The sequence below is a fragment of the Anastrepha obliqua genome, chromosome 2, assembly GCF_027943255.1.
Source record: "Anastrepha obliqua isolate idAnaObli1 chromosome 2, idAnaObli1_1.0, whole genome shotgun sequence".
NCBI classification, from domain to species: domain Eukaryota; kingdom Metazoa; phylum Arthropoda; class Insecta; order Diptera; family Tephritidae; genus Anastrepha; species Anastrepha obliqua.
In genome coordinates, this window is record NC_072893.1 from 446,125 (window position 1) to 470,668 (window position 24,544).

Consider the following 24,544-nt stretch of genomic DNA (forward strand, 5'->3'; position numbering starts at 1 on the left):
TTGCTAAGGTTGATTTACGTATAAAACATTTCATATATTTATTTATTTCATTATATACATATGTAGAAAATAAAATCCTAAATATCAGATATTAGAAAAACCAAAACACACTTTTTTAATTAATTATAGTAAAAGGAAGCTTACAAAATTGGCCGAACTTAATTTCCTGGTTTGGAATTGTCGCGTAAAGTTGAAAAATTGTCCAGAGTTATCTCTGCAACAGTTACACCTAAAATAATGGTTCAGACGCATTCTGTCGAGGATTGTCAAATCCATATTGGACGAGAGCTGCATAGATGGGAGCTACATACCCAGGTCCTGGAGGGTTGTGTGAATTGTGGTCATACCCAAGACAGGTAATATCTCACATGTATCCCCTACGGATTCCAGGCTAATCAGTATTTCATTGTTCTTGCTGAAAGCCTTTGACAGGCTGATTGATCTGTAAGATGCTAAATTCCTCGAGGAAGTTTATCGTACGCCCAACATGCCTATTATATATAAAGGAAGATCGGTGGAGTCTGTCTTGCATAGTATTGATAAAGATATTGAAGAATCACATTCTCATAAATAATTCACTTTGGACGCCTTCCTCAATATTGAGGCAGTGAGGCGGCTATCAGGGCACTGGGCTTGTTGTTTGTGAGTTTGAAATTAGTCGGGGAATGTCTGATTTCTCTCTCGACTGCATCCGAATACTTTGAAATGAGAGGATTGGGGTTCTCTTGAGAAGATCTACTCTGTGGCCTACTCCTGGAAAGATGTACGATAGTGCGTAAACGTGCAAAGTCGCGAGATCTTTCTAGCCACGGATAAATCGGGGGCACCTGAGAGAATTTCTAAGGCTACCAAACCGCAGCTCTCCAATATTGTGAGCATCCTTACCAGGCATTGTCCGTTAGGTATCCATGCGGTGAGGCTTGTCAATATTTCAAGCCCATTCTGCGGAAGCTGTCTGGAGGAGGAGGTGGAATCTTCCCAGTACCTTTTTTGCTACACCTGCGAGTATAACAGGTTTAACTATTACACACAGAATTTCATCAATAGCTTGAAGCGGTTAATACAAAAGTGATTAGCCACCGTTGGTCCTCATCCTCCAATCCATATCCCCTTCTTCCTTTTTTCCTTCCTTTTCCCTCTGTGAGGTATCACAATGGGCGAATTTTTTGGATTCTTTGTCTAAATGGGATCTCTGTGTGGGTAGCCATTTATCCTAACCTAACGCCCCAAAATACAATTCTAGTGTTTTCTAAATCGCGATATATTCGCTGTGAACACTTGGTAAATTTGCATTCCGCATGAATATTTATGTATGTATTTACTTGTACTTACGTTTTAGCTTCTATGCAAGAGGAAGTCACATAAACTAATGAAAATTATGCAAAATCTTTTGGTTTATTTTGATTATTATTGCACTTTCTTATGTATAGATATGGTAATATGACTTATTTATGGCTCCCTTCCGCCAATAATTCTTTTTACATTTATTGATGAATCCCTTACTAGCGAGATGAAAACACGAAATTCCGCTTTTAAGTTTTCAATTTAGCAGAAAATGTCTTTGATTTCATTAAAACGCTCCGGTTAAAACAGCATCATAAAAACTTTGTATACACAACCATTTTTTTCCTTCAATCATTATTTTCTTTGTCATTTTGAATTTTGAATTTTGTCATCGTTGATCCAAATTATCAAGGAGAATATTTATAGAAAACTCTATTGTTTTTATTTAGGTATTCATTTCACCTATCTATGCAAAATAAGCGCCGAACATCAGAAAATTATCAGTTTAGAATTTGCGACAGGGTTGCAAACGTTTATAAATTCTAAAAACTGACCCTTTTATTACGAGCCTCGAACAAGGCCGGAGTATCGTCGCGGGCACATGAGGAATGCAGGCTACGGCATCCTACTCGCCGATGCTAGCGTCTTTGATGGAGCTTATTGAATAATACTATAACTGGTTCTATTATGCGCCGGCATACCTTCAAAGAGCCCGTAACACATAAGAAAGTCATGTTCACAAGCAGAGATCAAAGTCCAGTTCACGAACCAAGTCACATAATCAAAAGACGATACGGGCACGGTGTAGCACATCTACCACGGGCGAATCGCATAGAAAGACTAAAGGAAAAAATAAAGATAAATTCAAAAATTTATCAAGCAGCCATTTTTAACTGTCAAGGCTTGGTTTAAATTTTATTGATGAATTTTATTAAATGACATACCGTTTAACTAGAAACAGAACAAAAAAGTGAACTTTTGTAAATTCATTATGATATCTACAAAATAAAATTAAGTTGATCCCCAAGCGATCTCTAATGTGCACCAAATGATCTATATTTTTGGGGCATGTTTTTAAATCCAAAGAAGATTACGAACTTAATAATATATGTATAAATGTTCTTTTAATGAGGCATGTATGGCATATACGATTATAATAGTAATGTATAAGAAGTATTAAGAATAATGAGATGGTAAACATTCCATACTGAGTCTTATCGAATAACGGATTACCTCCGAACATGTTAATAATCACTTTCAGAACCGCCATCTGCAAATGGATCGCTGTATGTATAACTATGATTGGCTCCTCTTCCATATAATTTTACGCCTTTTTTATTATTAATGGTTGAATGCTGACTGTTGGAACTTGAAGCTTTTGTGTTTAAGTGTGCTTGTTGCAGGCCATCAAGCCTTTCTTGCTCTTTTCGTGCACGTGAGTTATATGTCTGTTTTAAGTCATCAGAGTAAAAATGTCGCACGCCCGTTCCCACACGATTCATCTTTTTCTTAATATGTGTATTACTAAAGCGATCACTTGTTTTTTGGGCATTAATCTCTTTATTGCCAATACTGTCATCGCTGTCACACTCTTCTTCACTCATTTCTTCATAAGCAATACTTTTTTTCGCTTTTGAAATTTGGTTCTGTCCATTTTCATAATGGTGGTAGAGTAAATTTGTGTTTTGATTTTCTTCGACAAATTTTTCATCCCCATTTGCACTTAGATCGGACTCGTCGAATTCATTCGCTTGCATAAAACTTTCAAAATTTGATATTTCTTCCTCTTGAAGGTGAGAATCACCTTCAACAAAAGACGCAAAACGCAGAGGATCACTCAGTTTGGATACGATCTATGAATAGAAAAAAATTGTATTAAATATTATTTATACAACCTTATTTAGAATACACTGGTATACCTTCCATTGCTTGCAATCAGGGCTACTTGCATAAACTCGCAATTCGTTCAGTGCCTTTGTAGTTTCTATAATGCCCTGTTCATAAAATTCTTCACTGGTAAGTAAACGTCTTTTGGGTGGAAAGAATCGTCTGTAAATTTTTAGGAGGTTGTGTAAAATGTAATAAGGAAAATAGTACACAACGGCAGTGGTAATCCCTACGATCGCACTTGCTTCTTCATATTGGCTTGAGAGATAAATTAAAGTTATTGCAATTATTTGCAAAACCCATTTTACTATATTTTTCGAGCGTTGGTTTGTAGGAGGCCCAATTCGGTAGCAAAAAAATAATGACAATAATCCCGTAATAAATATATACCAGAGCACATATGCGCGATACATTTGAAATATTAAATGTAGGTTCTCCCATAGTCGCTGAATAATGTAAACGCCAAGTGTCCACCCACCAATTAGAATTCCATACATCATAGGACGCCTATAAATATTTTGTAAAGTACATTCAAAAAGTACAACTAAATATAAAATTACCTGGGCATTAACTTGCTAGATAGCCAAATAATAAGCATTAAGGAAGAACATATGCCCAAAACAACACCCGTAAGGTAAAAAAACAACGAGTTTTGGCTTAGCCTTCCAGCGCAAACCAATAACCAAACACCCAAAACAAACTGGATAATCCGGAAATACTCAAATCGAAATTGCAGTAGGCGAACACGATAAGGTAATACAGTGTCGATGCCAATACATTGTTGCTTGAACGGAGATAGATTCAGCCGCGTGCGTTTTTGAGTGAATAAATTGAAGCTAAATAACGACCGACGTTCTTCGAAATGCTGCCGAACCTCGGTAGGCGTTGCACCTTCATATTGTGTGTAATCGTCGCTATCTATTTCCAATTGAAGCTCCACATTTTCAAAAAAACGAATCAACTCTTTGGGAGATCCACGATAACAATAGATACGCATGTCATTATCGAAAAAGCCTCTATGACGTGACTTTGGCTGATAGTCCACTATTGTTCCCGGATCTACAAATGTCACTGTTGAGCCAGAGAAAAAGCATATGTAGTTTTGTATAATTGCATATTAAAATAAATACCTTGAGGTCGAATGGCATCATCCCTAGACAGATTTGCAATAGCGGGATTGCAATAAAATACAATTAAATAAATAGAGAGTAATCGGCACTTCATTAATTTATTTGTTTTAGGCAATTGATTATCATGTAAATTTAAAATTTTCCTAGCTTCTTTGTTTATTTAATTTCGAGATATATATGTAAACTACCGCTGAAATAGGTAAGTTTTGAGCAATCACACGCTTTTTCGTTTTACAAACAAGTAATTTTGTTTATGCCAATTGAACTGTTCGAAATGACAGAGTAACACAGATTAAATAAAATTATTAATAATACTACGTCTCCACCACAGCTTACTTATCAACCTGCTATCAGTTTACTTATCAGCCTGTTATCTAGTTTTATGTCCTGAAAATGTAATATTTTATTTGGATTACTTATATATTATATTTGGATTTATTCTTCCCTCAATTGTAGGTAAAAATAGTACTTATTGTTATTGTTATGACAGATTGTATGAAACAAATGGAGATTTAAAAAAATATTTGGATTATATAGGATGAAAGAGAAAAAATTAAGCTTATAATAAGAACCACACCATTTTCATTTGATGTTTATGGATATGCCAACCTATATCTTCAAAAAATTTGGCGGACTTTGGCTTAATTTGGTTGAACCATTGGCTGTATCATGGTGTACAGAACACTAAAGGAGGCGACTTCCGAAAAAAGCTGTTTTATTTTTCTTCATTTTGACTACCGATGACGTCATGAAATTAAGGAAGAGAAGTTACTTGTTTGTAAATATTCAGAAAATGGCTTAGTTATATTATATTACGATTTTTAAATTAAACAAACTAATAAAAATGAAACACCGCGTGTTTAATTGTAAAAGGACGAATTATAAAAATACCTGTAAATGAAGTTTTTTTGCCGATAACGACGTTTCAAGAAAGTGTGTGTGTATGCAATTTCTAGTATTAGTAGTTCATCAAGCTTTGCCATTACGGTGTAGTCATCGATCGTCATCGCATATCTCCCCTCTAACCATGGTCTCAGGATCCATGCAATTTTAAGGGAGAGGAATATTAGATTTGTGGGTTTAAGCGGTCATGTAAATAGGTGGTTAGTATTGTGCGGGGTACCTCCATATGCCGGACATATATTAAATACGTCGGGGTAGGAATTTAACTTGCTACAATATACAGAACGTAATTTGGTCAAAGATATGTGGGTCTTACGATGCAGCTGAAGCTCGGCGTCTGCAATGGATAGGTGGTTGACTTCGTTGACGGACATTCGGGTGTCGGGAGTTTAAGAAGATGGATAGAGACTCCCGACGAATGTCGGTACACTGTCTGATGCAGTGTTCGCACTTATGTTCGCTTCTGGATCTCGTCAGTATATTCCAAGAGATGTCTCTTGCCTCAGCCTCCAACAAGTGCCCGAAGGTAGTTCCTGCGGTAGCTTACCGAGCATCTAACTATGCTCGTTAACCTAGAGGCATCCTGTGGCTTTTCTGAGGGCAGTCTTCTGATAGGTCTGGAGCTTAGTTCACGGCTCACGGTAACTATCTTATCTATCCTATCTTGTACACATGTGCAGCCAATAGATTATGACCTGTTAGCATACCTATGATAGTTCTGCAGTCCTTTCGCGAGAGCGAAGGTACGAATTCAGTCAGTTTTTTGTCGTTAGTTCTACACATGACTTTTGCTGTTTTGGATGTGGTTAGATTAGTCCACCTAGCTTCCACTCGCATTTTCACGTAGTCGTCCATTTCATTGTATATTGTATTTAGCGGTTTCAGTATGTCGTTCTCTTGTTCAAAAGGTAGTCTAACAGCACTTTTTGGTATCTCATCTACTATTTCGTTCCCCATAATGCCTTTGTGACCAGGTACCCAGTAGATATGCAGCCTACTGTTTGCGGCTAGCCTTTCTATGGCCTCCCTGCTCCGTGGAACATTTTTGGACTTAATACAATATGAGCTTATTGCTGCTTGACTGTCCACGAATATATTAATTGTTGATTTCTTTCTTGTTCTAGTGTAGGCTAGCTCCGCGGAAAATACTGCTGTGGTCTGGCAGCTTGATAGGCTGCCTTATCCCTAGTTGTGAGCAGTAAATACCCGCTCCCACTCCATCTGAAGTTTTAGAGCCGTCTGTATAGATGTTAAAAGTTTTATGGCCAGGCTTCATACCTTTGTGCCATCCCTCCTCTTCAATTGCAGTGCGAAACCTTCTCTCCCAACTAAAGTACGGAGTCATGTTGTCTATGTAACCTGAGCTCCACTTTCCTATTGAGCTGTGACCGAAGGTTCTGCAGGTAATTACTCCAGCAGCCACCAACCTCCTCGCGGATTTCGCTGCCAGGTTTTCCGCCATAAGGTCAATAGGTGGCATGCTGAGAATCATTTCCAGCGCCGCCGTTGAAGTGGTTTTCATCGCTCCTGTTATGCACAGAGCAGCGACTCGTTGAATCGTTCCTAGTGGCATTTTTAATTTTATAGTAGTTAATGAACCTAGTTAATTGGGATCTGTAAAGGACCAGCAGTTCTAATTCCTCGCAATAAATACAATAGTACGAATATTTCACCATTGGCAATGCTACCATGATATGTGTAAACATACCACCATGGTAAAGGGTAAATAGGATATTGTGGAATGACGAACAGTATGCTAAGGGTAGTTTACAAAATTTCCCTTTTTCAATGTTTTTCATACCAAATTAATGTGAAAATTGTATTGAATAGTTATAGTGGAAGAATTTATTTATTTTATATAGAATTATGAAATTATTATTGGAATTATGATAAAAATAATGTAGAGAATCGATTTAGTTCATTACTTATTTTGTTAAACTAGTAAAACAACAATTACCAAATATAAAGAAAAAAGTGATAAGTATGGAAAAAATTGTGAAACATTTCATCATAAATTTATTCGCTAATGAAAGCGTTAGAAACTCCAGATAAATTTTTAGTAACAACGTTAAAAGAACTGAGTATACCAAGCACGCTACTCTTGCTTTTTAATTGCTTGTGAACGAATTTCGAATTTTATATAAGAAAGCTGCTAGAGAGTCGTCACTCGACACTACAAATAAAAAGTTGCACAAATATTAGCAACAATAATTTTGGATCAACCAAATTAAACATGTTCTTTTAAAATACAACTGATTGACGTCTAGAGCTGCAAAAGACAGTATTTATTTACCTAGTTAATGGATGCAGAACTACTTTTTATCCACACTCTATGACAAACAGTTTCTAGGAGCTAGAGAAAATGTTTTTGCTCCCAGCTATTTTCATGTTTAACATCTTTCGTATGCCGAGACTAGTAAGTTTTACAGTTTGATTACATTATATATACAAAATGTATATACACATATAAAAATTCAAACACGCATATGCACAGACATATACATGCATATGTATTTAAAAGACTGGTTGAGAAGTACAAGGGACATCATTTGACTTCATTTGTATCATACATGGCTCGTGATATGAAACCGTGTGTACATTTAGATATCAAATATGTGTATATATATTACATACATGCATATGAATGTATGCAATAGCAAACTTATTGAGACTTTTTTATACTCAAATTAAAACAGAAACGGTATAATTTTCATTTTAATAGCAATGCTCATACATATTGAAATTAAAATTTAGCAAACCCCAGCAAAACAACAATTTTTATTATGAAATAATGGTTTTACGGAAGACCTATTGCAATAGCATACTTTTAATTAATCTGATGATAATATACATATGTAGCACAACGACACCACTAATTGCAGCATTACCAGGTTTGGTTATTAACTATGGTAAAAAACAAAATTATGCGAGCTAACACAATCTTATTTTTTTCGTACGGCACTGTCATTTAGTGATGAGGGCCTCTACTTAGGTCTAATACTAGTCAGAAAACTAAGTTGGAAGGCTAATGTCGAAGATAGAGTAAAAAAGGCGACAATAGCATTATACTCTTGTAAACACCTGATAGGACTAAGTTGGGGTCTCTCCCCATCTATCGTATATTGGCTTTACACAGCAATTGTCAGACCAATCCTAACATACGGCATACTACTATGGTGGCCGGCTTTAGATAAGTTATACATTAAAAGAACAAAGAATACATGTACAAAGAATGGCCAGTCTTTGCATCTGCGGGGCCCTTAGGACCACAACCACAAATGCACTAAATATTATGCTTAACCTTTTACCAAGAGAGCAGTTCGGTAAGCAAACAGATGCCAAAGCAGCTCTCAGACTAAGAGAAATCGGCCTACTCAGAACGACCCAAAGAGGACACCCTTCAATTTTAGAAAAATTCCCCTGGATTCCTGGCACAACGGATTTCTGTAAGACCAAGGACATCAACTTAAATAAATCCTTTGTCACAGTATTTCCTTCCAAAGAGGAATGGGATAACGGGCTTATTGTTAAGAAAAATGATTTAAACATCTACACAGATGGCTCAAAACTGGACAACAAAGTAGGTGGAGGGGTTTAGTTTTAAAATGTTTTAAACTACTAAATGATGTATCTAAGTGCTACAAAGTGCACCTTATCTGGGAAGTGCACCACAGGAATATAGCAGGAAACTGCAAGGCGGATGAACTTGCTCGAACCGGTATAACGCTCGATCTCAAACCGGGTAAGCCGCTAATACCAATGCCTATAGCCACTAAATACAAGCTGGCGAAACCTCACAACATGCGAACTAAGCAGACAGACATGGCCGAACTGGAACAGCGGTCGATCGAAGATCTTGCTAAGATTTAACAGAGAAGCTATAAGAAAAATTATAGGGTATTAACTGGTCATTGTTTAATAGGCAGCCACGCTAGAAGGTCAGGACTCTCGTACTTCGAGTTTTGTAGAAGCTGTCTTAAAACAGAAGAAGAGGAAACAGTCAGACACCTTTTATGTGAGTGTGGAAGCTTAGCTATGAGAAGGCTGCACACTCTTGATACAGCATTTTTAACCGATGTAGCGGACATAGCCCATCTAGAACTAACGAAGCTCTGCTCGTTTATTAAAGTTACCGGATGGTTTGAAAAGGAACACGTAGGGTAAGGATAAGCTCCAGTGGTATCACAATGGACCTGCGAAAGGTCTAAGTGTGTCTTTATGAAAACCACCCTACCTACCTACCTAGTTTTTTTGTATACAAACCGCATCGTGACCCCAGTTACGCCATCCCCTCTGATTCTGTCAAACCCGCTGAGAGGCGGTTAATGGCCTGATATTGGCCGAATTTTTTTCACCATGGGTGAGTTCTGCCTGCTAATTTAAAACACTCATCAAAACCACGAGTTGAATACAGAGGTAGGGTCTTCTTTTGACTTATTTGATGTCAGGCACCTTAATAAACAAACAAACAAAAGGAAGAGAAATTTCAAATAATTCCCCTTCCTTTTATTTGTATATTCTCGGGACGTGACGCCACAGCGAATTCGGAAGGCGCAATCTCTTATTCTATCATTCTTTCGTCCAATCAGAAGTTGAAACATTACACTTGCGTGTCTATGAACGGCCATATAAGTTGTATGTTGTATTTTGAATAATTCGGAGCAATTGGTCCAATTTTGATCTTGCGGCCTCAGCCTGGTTGGAATATATCACACTAGTTGTCCAGTTTTTCGACCCAACTTTGCAGTCTTCGAATTGCAGGAAGTGGATTGAAAATTGTTTGTAAAGGGTGTTTTTTTATAGGTTAGGTTTTCAAGTTGGCACTACTTTTTTCGTAGATGGTCTTTTTGACAGCTGTCACTTGATTTATGCTCAGTTTGGTTTGCCATTTCGTAATAAACAGACTTACACCTGAACAACGTTTGCAAATCGTGCAAATTTATTACGAAAATAATGGTTCGGTTCGCGCGACGCATCGAAGAAAATTTTGTTCAGCGATGAAGCTCACTTTTGGTTGAATGGGTAAGTCAATAAGCAAAATTGTCACATTTGGAGTGAGCATAATCCACAAGCCATTGCTGAGACGCCGTTACATCCTCAAAAAGTCACTGTTTGGTGTGCTTTATGGGCAGAGGGAATCATTGGTCCATATTTCTTTAAAAATGAAGCCGGCCATAATGTTAGAGTCAATGGAGAGCGCTATAGAGCCATGATTAATGACTTTTTCGTGCCTGAATTGCACGATCTTGATGTGGACGACCTTTGGTTCCAACAAGACGGCGCTACATGCCATACAGCCAACGCAACAATCGATTTATTGAAGGAAACTTTTGGTGAGCGCATTATCTCGCGCCGTGGACCTGTGGCGTGGCCTCCAAGATCGTGCGATATAACACCGCTGGACTATTTCTTGTGGGGCTATGTGAAGTCGCTTGTCTACGCAGATAAGCTCGAGACGATTGACGTCTTGGAAGAGAATATTCGGCGCGTTATTGCTGACATACGGCCCCAATTGCTGCAAAAAGTGGTCGAAAATTGGGCCTCTCGGCTGGAATTTATTCGAGCCAGCCGCGGCGGCCACTTGCCCGAAATCATTTTCAAAACATAATGGCAAACCCTTATCTTTATAATAAAGCTAAATTCTTGGCCATAACATTAAATTATATACGTTTTATTTCATCTTCAAAACCTAACCTCTAAAAAAACACCCTTTACAACAACCTACATGATTTTGGCAGCATATAAACTGATGAACTGTGCAATGTCCTCTTCCACCAATTTCATAATTTTAGCTTTAACCTTCAACTTGTGAATTTTCCCTTTGTAAACATGGAAGCTAGTATTTTCTTCCATATTGCGCATTTCCTTAGCCATCAATTTATTATGCTTTTGCAGCAGCTACACCTCCCACACTTGCCATGTTACCTGGAGTTTGCATTGGTGCTTTTTAAGCTCCTTTTGCTCATTTAATTTGGTTCTTATTAATTATATATATATATAATAGGCGCGTACACCCTTTTTGGGTGTTTGGCCGAGGTTCTCCTCCTATTTGTGGTGTGCGTCTTGATATTGTTCCACAATAGAAGGACCTACAGTTTCAAGACGACTCCCAACGGCAGACATTTTTTTCTTAATTTTGGTGTTTCACCGAGATTCGAACCTACGTTCCTCTCTGAATTCCGAATGGTAGTCACGCACCAACCATTCGGCTACGGCGGCACCTAAATTTTTATTATTTTCAACATTCACAAACAAATAGCTTGTGAAAAAAAGTTTGTTTATTTTCAGTACTGTCCTGATCTGGTTGTTAAAATCACAAAAATTAATACCTCTTTAGGCCACTGCATGCGTATGACGGATGATGGATTTACAAGGTTTGGCCAATAACTATGGGGAAAAAGAAAATTATGAGGGGAACTCGGTATACAGCTTTTATGTAGGTATTTAGAGTAGAATGGGGTAAGATAGGTCATAGGCCCTCTTTGCAGCCTCTCTTCCTTTTTTGCTTCCGCGTCCGATTTCTTCTGAGCTGCAGCTCCTTGCTCAGCGCGTAATGACTCTAGCATCACTGCATCTGTGAGAATTGCAGCTTTACGTCGCTTCCGGCCTCGATTTGATGGTTTGCGCAGTGGAGCTTTAGGAAACGGCCGAATGTCCTCAATTGGAATTAATAGGTCGAGATTCGATCGATCTGGCTCTTGATCACGTAATTTCTGACACGCTTCTATTGATGACGAGCACTTTCCTATCACGCGAGCACGTAATGTTTCGAACGGAATTTTAAATTGTTTAGAGGCTGATCGAACACTAGCGCCATCTCGGACTGCCGCGATTACGTTTTTTACGTCCTCTTCACTTCGTTTCGGCGTTTTTCGCACATAATTACGCACCATTTTGCTGCAAAAACAAATAAAATTTATTTTATTCAATTAAAAGTAGTGACCTATAATAATGCCCCCAGACGGCTGACCTATAGTACCCCCAAGCACATGTTTTATGTTAGTGTAGTAAAAATATCAAAAAACTAACACATTATTCGTGTTCAGCATTATTTTCTACGTAAAATAAATCTCACCTGACAAATATTTACATACATTAAATGCACTGCACCGTAGAATAAAAAAAATGCTATGTCGGAGAAAAGTTCCCAAAAAACTAAACGACGCCAGAACTAGGATAACTAATCAAAGGTGACGGCCGAAATGACAGTCGCGAACGTTGTTCCCCACCACGTATTCAATTGACATAAGACGAGTGACCTCTGCAAAAACAGTGCGACGAAAACCCCACCTACCTATTGTGCCCCCATACCTATCTTACCCCATTCTACTCTACATATTAAAATTTTTTAAATAAGAGTGTAGAAAGAGCAAACTATCTACAGATTTTGGACCAAGACTGTTTCTCTTTTCGGCTATAATATTTGACATTATTTTACAACGGCTGAAACCAACTAATCCTTTCAAATACGAAACGCAATTTACAGCGTACATTGTACGCCAACGCTCGTTTGCTCGAACATGTGCTATTTACAATAATGACAATTACTTCTTTGAACAAGTTTGGTCGTTTGAACGCAAAGGCCGATGCTAATTTCATTCAATGCTTCTTTTTGTTCAATGATTAGATTTGAGCCGAAGACATTAGATCATACGTGTTGACTGAGCTGAACTACGCGTTCGCCTGCATGAGCTGACTGCACTTGACCAAATAGTTTGGTTCAATTGACTGAATGTGAGCAAGAAATTTAGCGTATGAACAACTCAAGAAAACAGTGAGCCATGCAGGTGCCTGGTCTACATACATGTTTCACTTCACTTTGACGCAAGCTATATACCATGACCACTTTAGCAATGAAGTTTTTAAGCTGGGAAATGGTAAATTATACAAAATAAAGTTAATGAAATGTATTACTTACAATATTAACTGCATTATTAAATTTATGCTTATTTAAATTTTTTAATTTATTTATTTACTGATCTAAGATATTTGGGTGTACTTATGCTCAAATATGAACGAGACGGTATCAATAAAACGGTCCGCGGATGACATACGGCAAAAATAAATTTTTTGTTTTGTTGTTGGTAAGACTGTTATAAGCTTACATGGCAAATTTCAGCGTGATATGTCACATAGTTTGTTTTCTGTGCTACTGTAAACAAGTCAAGCTCGAGTGTGGTCTTCGAATTCTCTTTTATGACTTCAATTGTCTCAAAATGTTTTCCACGGAGCGGCAACTTGAGCTTGGGAAACAGGAAAAAGTCACATGGAGACATATCAGGCGAATAAGGTGCTTGCGGAACGATATTAACATTATTTTTGTTCAAATAATCGCGAACAAGACGTGATGTGTGAGCTGGTGCATTATCGTGATGCAAGAACCATGACTTGTTGTCCCACAATTCCTTCCTTTTAAGACGAATGTTCTCGCGCAAACGCTTTAAAAGTCTAAATAATATTCAGCGTTAACCGATTTTGCGATTTGTGCGATTTTCAAGCACAATTTCCTTTACTTTTGCGATGTTTTCGTCGTTTACTGTTGCTGGACGACGTTCATGAGGCAAGTTTTCAACCGATGTACGGCCTTCTTTGAACGATTTGTACCACTGGAAAACACGTGCACGCGATAGAGCAGAGTCCCCATAGGTTGTCTGCAACATTTTTAAGGCGTCTGAAGCCGAAATTTTGTTGGAATAACAAAATTTCAAACAAATTCTTTGTTCAACTTGAATTTCCATCGTTAAATTCGAAGAACACACTCGAGCTTGACTTGTTTACAGTAGCACAGAAAACAAACTATGTGACATATCACGCTGAAATTTGCCATGTAAGCTTATAACAGTCCTACCAAAAAACAAAAAATTTATTTTTGCTATACGTCATCCGCGGGCCGTTTTATTGATACCGTCTCGTTCATATTTGAGTAGAAGCTATATGTAAGATTTCTAACATGTTAAGAACTTAACGTAATTGTAGTACAATACATAATCTTAAAACTAGAAACTAGCATCCAGATATATAAAGGCTCTACGTCTAAATATAGTTTCTTTTGATTATATTTATAATAATTCTTGAAGGAAGTGTTAAGAAGAGTAAGGCTCTTAAAGACGGCTAATCGCAATCACATTCAAATTACAGAATTAAAATAATAGTTCCACGTTAAAAAATAATTTATTAACATTATTATGGGAATTATACAACTCAACTGAAGAAGAGAAAATTTCTACGTTATCGTTTGAGAACTCTTTTTCTGGTTCTCTCCGTGCTGTATATTATAATACCGCTTGCAGGGATGTCTACAGATGTTTGCTCTGGCCTGTCGAGAGGCAACTGCTACTAGAAAAAGGCTTTTCTATCATTTGGCGTTTCATGCCTATAGGGAGTTTTGAACCGCGGCTATGGAGGTCTAATATTAATATTTCACTATTCAGAAAAAAAATTTTGTGCACAAATAAACAAACTGTCTTCATTATGCACGATAAGAAGTTAAGTATGCGTTAGTAGTGTTTTTGTAATATACATATGCAAGGACTAACTTTCAATTAAAATTTAACAGTGTTTAGTTAAAGTTTAACACTGTTAAAAGTAACAGTGACATTAGTTCTTTAAGATATACGAGCAAACTATCTTCTGAAAACTGACAGGGAACGCCTTCATATAACCGTGTATATTCAAAGTCAGGTTGCGAAACGAAGCGAAAGCCCAGTTGTAAGCATTGCGCAAACTCATATTTCTAGGAGTGAAGTCTAGTACATCTACATATAGGATGGGCCATATAGCGTTTGCTTTTTGAACCACCTATTTTTTTGAGAATGGTAACACAAATGGCATGTCAATTATGTTCATAATTTACTTAAAGGTTTGACATTTACGAAATGGGACGCTATACGCTTGAACAAAATTGGGAAATATTGAAAACCTACCTATTTCCAAATTGGTGAGTCTTCTTCTTCTACCGCGGTTACAGTAAATGGCGAGCGTTTCCGTGACATGCTCAAAGAGTTTTTGTTTCCAAAAATTTAAGAGGATGACATGGACGACATTTGGTTTCAACTGGACGGTGCAACTTGTCACACTGCCAAAGTTACACTCGATCTTTTGGCTACCGTTTTTGAATTCCGATTCTTTGATTTAAGCCCGTTGGACTATTTTTTGTGGGGAGCCGTTAAGGGCAAATGCTATGCGAACCATCCAGAGACATTTGATGCTTTAAAACACGAAATCGAAGTTGCCAATCATGAAATTGGAGCCCAAACAATCGAAAATGTGCTTAAAAATTGGGTTGATCGAATGGCCTACTATAAAGCCAGTCGTGACAGTCATTTGAACGATATTATTTTTCATTTATAAATGACAATGTTCAATCTTCAAAATAAATAAAAAAATACCAGTCTAACGGTTAGACGCGATAGAAGTGAAACCTTCCGTAAAACAAACTGAGAGAGAATGAGACGAAAGCAGCATTAGGAGCGGGATAATTATAGGTTCATTATAATATTGCTATAAAGTTCATATTTTATTTTCTTCATTTTATTATTATTCATCCTCAATGTTTTCAATTTCAACAAATGATACGAGTGGCTTATGACAGCTAAAATATGATACAAATGCTTTGGGTTCCATGTTGTCGATTCAGTGCGATTGTTACACACTTTTAAATTGAATGTTGTATTGAGAAAGTCAATTAAAGGAACCGCTGTGTCCAATGTAAAATTTACGTTAAAATCGCCACTTAAAATCATCGGAACTTTATCGTAATCTTTTCTAAGTATCCGCGTTACTTCTGGTGTATACTTTATTAAATTTTCGTGAATGAATTCCGTGATGCTATTTATTGATTGAATCGATGAAATATAAATTGTCGCAATTAAAACTGTTTTTCCATTGCTCAATCTAGTTTTTAGTTTTATTTTCTTTTTGTTTTTTTTTCTGTCGATATTCACGACACTTTTCTGCATTATTTTTCGGCATAATTGCGGTAAATATTTAAAAATGAATGATTTACGAATATAAAAATACGGACGCAATACAGCACACGCGGTTGCTATTATGAAGGCCGTAACGCGTATATTACACAGACGTACTAACTACACACAAATAGTGTAGTATAGGTATACATAATGCCTTCTCGCTCACCGTGGCTCCGTAATACGCAGGCGCGCGCACATACGTACTAGCATACATACAAACATACATACGTATGACGCTTGAACTAAACACCAAAGCAAGTAATAGGCAGTGTAGTATACATACTACAATACTCACTATACTAGCGTGGCTCAGCAGTACGCAGCCACACACATATACGTATATCAACATATAACGCTTCGTAGCCAAGAGTGTCGCTTTTTCGTTTCATCGAGTCTCAAATCACTCCCAACGATTCTAAGGAAGTTTTCACTTCAAAAATTTGAAAAAATATTGATTAGTTTTTTTTCTTATAGCCGATTCAAAAAGCAAATTTTACATGGCCCACCCTATATATGCCAATTTTTCTCCGCGATGCCACAGATACTAAATTTAAAATTGAAGAAGTCAGCATGTCAATATTTCTTGTTATTTAGAATTATTTGCGAATATTTGGAATTTTTTTCAAGACGAGTGCCCTGAGCTCTGTTTATACTATACGCATGCACCCATATAAGTGTTTATATATAGTATGTCTTCTAAATGCTCAAGCCTCAGCTGTTGCGCCTGAAGTACGCGCAGAAGCACACTCCAAAATACACAAAACAGTCACTATCTATAATATCTTCGAGATTTCAACACTATTGAAAATTTCGAAGCCATTCTGTTTTGTTCTCATAGTAGAAAAATATTAAATTAATATACATATACCTTTACTTATGGGATTCTCCAATTGATAAAAAGTGCACAAAAATATACAAATAGTGGCAAAAGAATTTATTCTTAAACAAGGGTGCGAAATTGTTTGCCTATTAAAGTACAGCTAAAGCCGCAAATGGTTAAACTCAAATTTTTAAATAGATATACACTTTTTATCTCAAAGCCTTAATACATAGTTTTCGTGTTAAACAAAAAAATTCATTTACCAAATTATAATGTCATACTCCATACTATGTAAAGGCCTAAAAAGTTGTCCTAAGTATCATATCATAACCTGTATCATATGTATAATCAAGATAAAACTTAACTTAACGGAGCAGGTCTAGCAAATATTTTTAAAATGAAGATTAGTTTTTCCCGACATCTTTTAAAATTTTAAACCTGTACTGTTTTGTACTGATGATGTGTTTATACTGATACTTGCTATAAAATTAGTAAAAAAAATAAAATCTTAAAACTCGCACAACTCGCACAACTCTATGAATTTTAATTCAATTACAGTCAAATATAGCTCATTCGACGCAGAATTAAATCCACTATAACAGTAGTCTACTAAAAAACATCCTCAATATCGGATAATATCGCAAAAATGATGTCAAAGTTGAAAAAATAGAGAAAAAATAAAAAAATTCCGAATACTTCCGTCTACAGTCTCGTCAGTTGTCATTTTAGAAAAAATGTCAACACACTGTCAAAAAGGCTTGGTTTTGTTCTTTCGAACTAAAGAAACAAATTCGAAATCGGATGGAAATTGGCGAAGTTAGGAGGGATTGTTCACATCAACCTACTGAAAAACGGTTTTATGGCCATAAAACGAGATTTTGGGGGTGTGTTGGAAATTTCTCCTATACCATTTTTTTAGTTTTTCTATAGCCACAAATCGTGCTAGGTCTCCATAAAAGTATATTTCATTTTTTTTTTGTCACACTGTGTAATATGTAAATTTGTTTGAGTGCTTTTTGCTTTGAGTCTCCTGGGGAGAACATGGGGTATTGACTCCAAAATGATTCATTGGATGTATACAATGATGATTCGACCAATCATTACCTATGCGTCCCTTGTTTTGTGGCCCAAAACCACACAAGAAACAGCCAAGAAATTACTGGCAAGTCTTCAAAGGCAGGCCTGTTTGTCTATAACAGGTGACATGCGAAGTTGTCCTACAACTGCAATTGAAGCGATAGTAGGATTATCCCCACTGCATATATTCATATGGAAATGTGCAGCTAGAAATGCACTAAAAATGCAAATCTTGTCAAATAAGGAATACAGTGACTTTGGTCATATGAGTATTCTAAGAAAAATACCGGATAGGGATATTAGTTGTTCAGTAACAGACTACATGATTCCGAAACGGGTCTTCAATAGAAATTATGAGATAATTATCTCAGACCGTGATGAACGGGATCTTTGGACCCAACACAAAAATTTCAGAACCCATGGGCAAATGGCCCAGTGTCTTCCAGGCCGAAATCCAAGCGATTTCGATCTGTGCACTGACAAATCTAAAAAGGGGTATCAAAGGGGCCCACATAACTATATATTCGGACAGCCAAGCGGCACTGAAAGCACTAATGTCTCATTCTTTGGAGTCGAGACTAGTGGAAGAATGTGTAAACAATCTTCAAAAATTAAGTACAAAAAATACGGTTGTACTTTGCTGGGTTCCAGGTCACTCTGGAATCGAGGGTAACGAAATTGCTGATGAACTGGCAAGGGCTGGATCGACATCAGACCTTATAGGACCAGAACCATATTGTGGTATGAACAGGGCGGAAGCTAAATCTAGGGTAGACCAGTGGGAACATACTCTCAGAATAGCTTACTGGGAAGATAATCTGAAACTTCGTCAAGCCAAGAGGTTGGTTAGACCTTTTACCTACAAAAAGGAACTGATTAACTTACGGAAAGTAGATATCAGGAAAATAGTAGGCTTTCTTACGGGCCACTACTATCTAAACTATCATCTTAACAGAATCCAACTTCTCAGGGACACTGAGTGTAGACTCTGTTTTGAGGATGATGAAACAACGGAGCACTTATTGTGCGAGTGCGTTGCACTGGCTAGAACCAGAATGCAAATTTTCCACCATGATCAACTGGATCCGGAAGAAATAAAGAAAGCTCCTATTACAGATATACTAAGGTTTATACGTATAGCAGAAAAATTGTTGGAAGAACATGGCTTTCAACCAACTCCTTTCCAAAGGCAGAGAACAACTAGGCAAACTAGAACCTGATGTAGTGGTCGGGTAACTTTCGCGGATGATCAGAAGGATCATCCATATTAAATTAGGTAGCTTGACACAAAAGATCTTTTAGGTCGCAGTGTCGGTCATTGGACCACCTACTAGGATAAATTATTATTATTGAGTGCTAACCAAATAATTTATACAAATCCAAATGAATATTTGAAAATTTAACTTGAACAGGTTGCAGCTCGCTTTTGTGAAGGAGGTCATTACTGTTCGTTGCCAAGGGAATGTTGTACCCAAGGATGTTGTCCACCATACCAAAATGGACCCCGACAACTTCCACCACCGTCAGAACACGTCTTGAATTTATTTTTCATCAGCCATTGGTTTTTCTGGTAAGATATTTTTTTCATGATACAGAATGTACTCTTACGATAATACACTGCAGTAAAAAGTCGAGCAGTCGAAAAAACGTTAGTTTTAATATGAATTAGGTGTAACTGTCTTTAACTGGACGAAAAAAGACCTGAAATAGGTAGGTATTAAAACCGAAAACCAACCGCACAAATTCAATGTTAAAATTTTTAAATATTTTTTCTATTAAAATGTAATTTGATCGTAGAAATGTATTAAAAACAGGAAACTTAAGCGCGGTAAACGTCTTAGTAATTTTAGATTTTTTGGCTCAGGAAAGTCATTCTCCACTTGCGTTTTTCCAATGCATAAACTAACAAACAAAATATGCAGTTAGTTAGAGGGTTAAAATGTTTCCCGTTGTTTTTGCCATAGAGCTTCTGAATATTATACAATATTTCCTAAGCATATGAATTTGACTCCCACTAAAAAAAAATTGAGTCGTTCGGCTGGAAAAAATACGAGTTATAAATACGTTCACATATAAGTAGATGATCTACTTTTTCACGCTTAACTCACAATCCGTAATTAAAAAGCGCGATTTCCCATAGAAATTTTCACTCCCCAATCTGTTTTCCCTGCCGCAAATGAATACTTTCATGTGGAATTTTAATAAAAACGTGGTTATATTTTCAATAATTTGTAGAAGAACTTTTTTCGTAATTAGTAAAGTAATTATTTGCAGTTTACTCTTTAGCGATCTATACAACCCGAAAATGACTAGGCGGAGAGTAATTCATTATAACCAAAAGCGATGTACAATCATCTTTTAACATAATAAAACTTTGACTTTATAGGTGTGTGGTGGTTGCGATTATTTTGGCAATATTGTGCGCATACTCTTTATGGAAGAAACGCCGTACACTTTGCGGCTGGGGATTCACGGAGCATCGTGCTCAATCAGAGGGCGACTCGGCAGGTTCCTGCTATGCTCCACCGCAATACAGTCGCTGTAATTCGTTTCATCATCCACCACCTCCATATACCGAAGTATTATTTGCAATTTTAAAATGTCTTTACATTTAATAATTCTATTGTTGATTTAACGTTTTAAGGTCACATCCAAGCCGGATCTTTATCCACTCGTGTTCACATGCAACAGTGACAATGCTAAATCCGGTTCCAGTTACCTGATGGTACAATATTTTCGAAACTATATCGTTCGACCAGTTGGATCACTTTCCGCGGCAAGTACAGTTGATTCGCTTAGTTCAAGCTTCATTTGCAATATCAATGAAGCCAACACCCTAGTACCACCTCCATACTCTCGTGCAGCAAGTCCGGAAACTGAGTTTAGTGCGCATTTCCAGCAACAGTTTATGATGCCTCGTTCAGCCTCGCAAATAGTTTACGCCTGTGGAGGGAATGGAGATAGCAACAATGCGGGAGCGCGCGAGATAAGTAGCAGTATTGTAGCGCAGAAAGTATATCAAGGTCAGCAAAATAAGGTACCACGTTTTACTGTGGTGGCACTTAATGGATCAGTTGGTGGAAATCAGAGCGAAATTGGTCTGGGAAATGTTACAAACTCTTCAATCTCATACAATACTATTTTACAAACATCTGTTGCCGAAAATTTTAATTTTAATCAAGTTTCAGTCGGGAACAATCCCAATCATACAAATAACAAAAATGGAAATCATGATAACATTGGCAACGGTAGTGGTAGTGAAAGCAATCGAAGCAGCGTTAGCGCGGGTTGTGTCCCAAAAGGTTTTATACAGTCTCAAAGCGATCAACAGCTTCGTTATATTAACAATAGCAACAACAGCATCAGTGATATTTTTATAAACAACAGTTCCGTAGCCGCTTTTGCAAATACTACTAACGCAAGCGGTAGTAAGTCCATAGATGTAATAAATTTTGATGGAAAGGGTAACATTACCCCTTCGGAATCTCGCGAGGCTGTCACAACTTTTTCTAAGCACTCTCCATTAAATAATCACGGGACCTCGGCAATTTTTCGCAATGGCCATATAAAGCCTAACCCTTTGCATCGCACGAAAACGAATTCAGCACAACTTGTATTCGACCCAAGTATCCTAAATCCAACCTACAAATCATGTGATTCAGTTGCTGCTATTCCTCTTACAGTTCCTGGAGCTGCAGATGATTTGTCAGAAACAGAATTGAAAGAGCTTCAATTGTTAAGACAAAGTCTGGAAACTTGTTGCCACATATTAAAACAGCAGAAGCATTTGCACCAGCATCCACAAGGTACGATAAACGAAACAGAGTCTCCACCATCCCGACTCAATGAGCTGACTAAAAAGTATACTGCAGACGATCCACGTAACTACATAAGATCAGATAATTGTTCTGCTGTTAGTAGCCTTACAAACGTTTGCTTGCCTAGCTCACCACCTCAGGCTACAAGCCCAACTGGAGAAGTGAGAGATATTCTCGAACAAATACGTCAATTGCAGGACAATATAAGCTATGAAGACATGTTGCTGTATATGAAACCTGCCCTTTGTAACACTGTATCTTCACCCACAAGCACCTCTGCAGAACTAGCCAAGATCACGAATGCAACTTCTCAGGGGAAAACAATTCGCAGTTCCGTTAAATGTTGTGAAATACAACAAACCCCAAACCTCATGACATCATCTCCAATATTTTCTAAGACCACTGTCCATTTGGCGTCTCCTTCAGCAGATAAAGGTACATCAACATTTATAACAACAGCAGCACAAAGGACTTTGAGCTCTTCCAATGACACCGAAAATTTATTGAAGCGCCCGTCAACTTTACAACAACATAAAAGAAAATTCTTTACCCCAAAACCAAATAAAGCTCTTTACATTCCAATGGTGCCGAATATAACACCGACGCCTTCTAATAGATGTATTTTAAAAAGTCCTGTCAGCAGTGTAGTAGGGACAAATTTCTTCACTGGCAGAGGAGGCAGAGTGCGAAAAATTTGGGTCTCACGTTCAGCACCTACAACACCAGGCACCGCATTGCCGCCTAACCGATTAAGCGATGATAGTCCATTACTTACAGATCATGACGAAGATCAGGAGACTGACCAAATTGAAAATATTAAGTAATAGAAAAAGTTGGCATGTTATGAAATTACATACGTACACTCATAACATAACAAAGTCAACTGCGGTTCAAATAATTCAAACATACATACAATATATGAGCGTACATATGTAGGTATGTAACATAATAAAGTCAACTGCGGCTCAAATGTTGTGTCCCATAATACTCAAACCACTCAATTCAAGTCGATGTAACAATTACAGCTTAGTAGGTTGACCCAAACGGTTCATGGCTGAAATTAAGTGGTCCATCATATGCCATGTAAGAACAAATGCATGTAGCTAAGTCGCAGTGAAATTTGCACACGTACAGATGTGCGTACTAAAATAGTATTTGTACATATATTTGAACAAATTACATGCCCCGAAAAAATCTTTTTTTGGTACAACAGCGGGGGTTTGGTGTGATAGTTTATATCATATTCCAAAGCCTATACATACTGTTGTTAATCCTTTAATACCCGAATGAATTGGAGCGTAACTAAACATATTTCAAAGATGCTCGTACATCCGTGGATGTTAGTCTCGACCTAAATATAAATTAGTATAGATTTCAAAGTTCAATGAAACGTAGTTTAGCCATTATAAAATATTGTCTGGATAAAAGTAGTAAATTTTTAAACACAAACATATTTTACTGTAATTTTTCCCTAATAGTTGACTAAAATTCAGCTGTGATACTAACACAAATATATCTTGCATTTAGCTCTTATTTTCGACTTTGAGCAGCTTGCAAATAAATACCAGCGACGCAAGCTCCAGCAACAAACTGTTATAAAAAAATAAGAATAGCGTGGCTGCATCGGGCATTAAAGGTTTAAAACATGCTAAAGCTGTAAATAGCATTCCTTCACACCCCTAACGCCCTTTTTTAGTAATTACACTATATAACTGCTTTATTTATGTGTACTGAGAAACAATGTTTCATAGAAACAATACCCTTTCAAGAAATAGAGTTTGAAATAATATAAGAATATGCCACATGCAGCTTAGAAACCTTTCTATGGTTATTTGATGTCATTTTACAAGGTTCCTCAGTTTGCATATGTTAAAATTTTGCACATTTCCATAAAACATAATTTATTGCAAACAACCATCTCTAAACATTTTCATAACCATAGGTATTCTTTCCAAAAATATTTCTGGTTATGTTTAAAAAGTTATAATGATAGATATTTTTAAACATTTTAGTTTGTTAATTTAACTTAAAAGTTAATAAAAATGGATAAAGTTTATAATGTTATTTGTTTAATTAATTATTGGTGTTTTGAATTATCGTATTCTTCAATAGATTCGACCAACAAAGGCCGTGGCAATACATATACAACCAACCGTTCATATTGGTTAGATAGCTATTGGGCAGATAAAAGATAGAAAGGGGTAGCTTCAGTATTATTTGCAATATTTTGACCAGCGACCATTCAATTCAACTGTATGTCAATGCTCGGTGAAAGTATGACCCCTAGGGAAAGTAATGCGAAATCGACCTCACGTCGTCCTGAATTTCAACTCTGCAAAAAGATTGATATCGGAGTGTGATTGTGCTTTTTCTGGTACTATGCTATTCTCACAATACAAGAAACTTTAATGGCCTACCCAATGACGATATACAGATGGTAATATGCTTGTGATTTGGACGTTGCATCAGGAATCGGTTACAAAACCTTAGCACCGCTTAGAAAAGATAGCTGTATAAAAGGGGATACAGCTTATGGGTAGAAGATAAATGTAACTTTAGGAGCGTTAAATACTGGAGTCGATGGAATAAGTCAATCCAATAATATATTAAACTGAATAAATGAAACATCTAAAACATTATTTTAGATTTCGAACT

General features: G+C 37.0%; 2 protein-coding genes across 3 annotated transcripts; one reads left to right on the forward strand and one right to left on the reverse strand.

The window, feature by feature from the left end:
* Positions 1–1,385: 1,385 nt before the first annotated feature.
* Positions 1,386–4,567, reverse strand: LOC129237708 (nuclear envelope integral membrane protein). 2 transcript variants are annotated; one of them, XM_054872607.1, is made up of 5 exons: positions 4,302–4,567; positions 3,732–4,242; positions 3,204–3,678; positions 2,518–3,137; positions 1,386–2,124 (listed from the first exon to the last, which is right to left on the reverse strand). In XM_054872607.1, exons 1-4 carry the CDS (start codon positions 4,393–4,395, stop codon positions 2,529–2,531), a joined length of 1,689 nt encoding a protein of 562 aa, XP_054728582.1. In that variant the 5' UTR covers positions 4,396–4,567; the 3' UTR covers positions 1,386–2,124; positions 2,518–2,528. The 2 variants fall into 2 exon arrangements, with proteins under 2 accessions (XP_054728582.1, XP_054728581.1); XM_054872606.1 differs by having other exon boundaries at positions 1,386–3,137; positions 4,302–4,566.
* A 2,498-nt stretch (positions 4,568–7,065) lies between these two features.
* On the forward strand, positions 7,066–23,948 carry LOC129237938 (uncharacterized). Its single transcript, XM_054872940.1, has 4 exons — positions 7,066–7,620; positions 19,484–19,641; positions 20,458–20,650; positions 20,716–23,948. Exons 1-4 carry the CDS (start codon positions 7,567–7,569, stop codon positions 22,711–22,713), a joined length of 2,403 nt encoding a protein of 800 aa, XP_054728915.1. The 5' UTR covers positions 7,066–7,566; the 3' UTR covers positions 22,714–23,948.
* Positions 23,949–24,544: the final 596 nt, after the last annotated feature.

Excerpts from the sequence above, each read along its gene's own strand:
- LOC129237938 (XM_054872940.1), top strand. The coding sequence starts at position 7,567 with ATGTTTTTGCTCCCAGCTATTTTCATGTTTAACATCTTTCGTATGCCG. Across the intron at positions 19,642-20,457 it reads ATCAGCCATTGGTTTTTCTG|GTGTGTGGTGGTTGCGATTA; the intron begins GTAAGATATTTT and ends TTGACTTTATAG. Across the intron at positions 20,651-20,715 it reads CACCACCTCCATATACCGAA|GTCACATCCAAGCCGGATCT; the intron begins GTATTATTTGCA and ends TAACGTTTTAAG.
- LOC129237708 (XM_054872607.1), bottom strand. The coding sequence starts at position 4,395 with ATGAAGTGCCGATTACTCTCTATTTATTTAATTGTATTTTATTGCAAT. Across the intron at positions 3,679-3,731 it reads TCTAGCAAGTTAATGCCCAG|GCGTCCTATGATGTATGGAA; the intron begins GTAATTTTATAT and ends AAATATTTATAG. Across the intron at positions 3,138-3,203 it reads CTGATTGCAAGCAATGGAAG|ATCGTATCCAAACTGAGTGA; the intron begins GTATACCAGTGT and ends TTCTATTCATAG.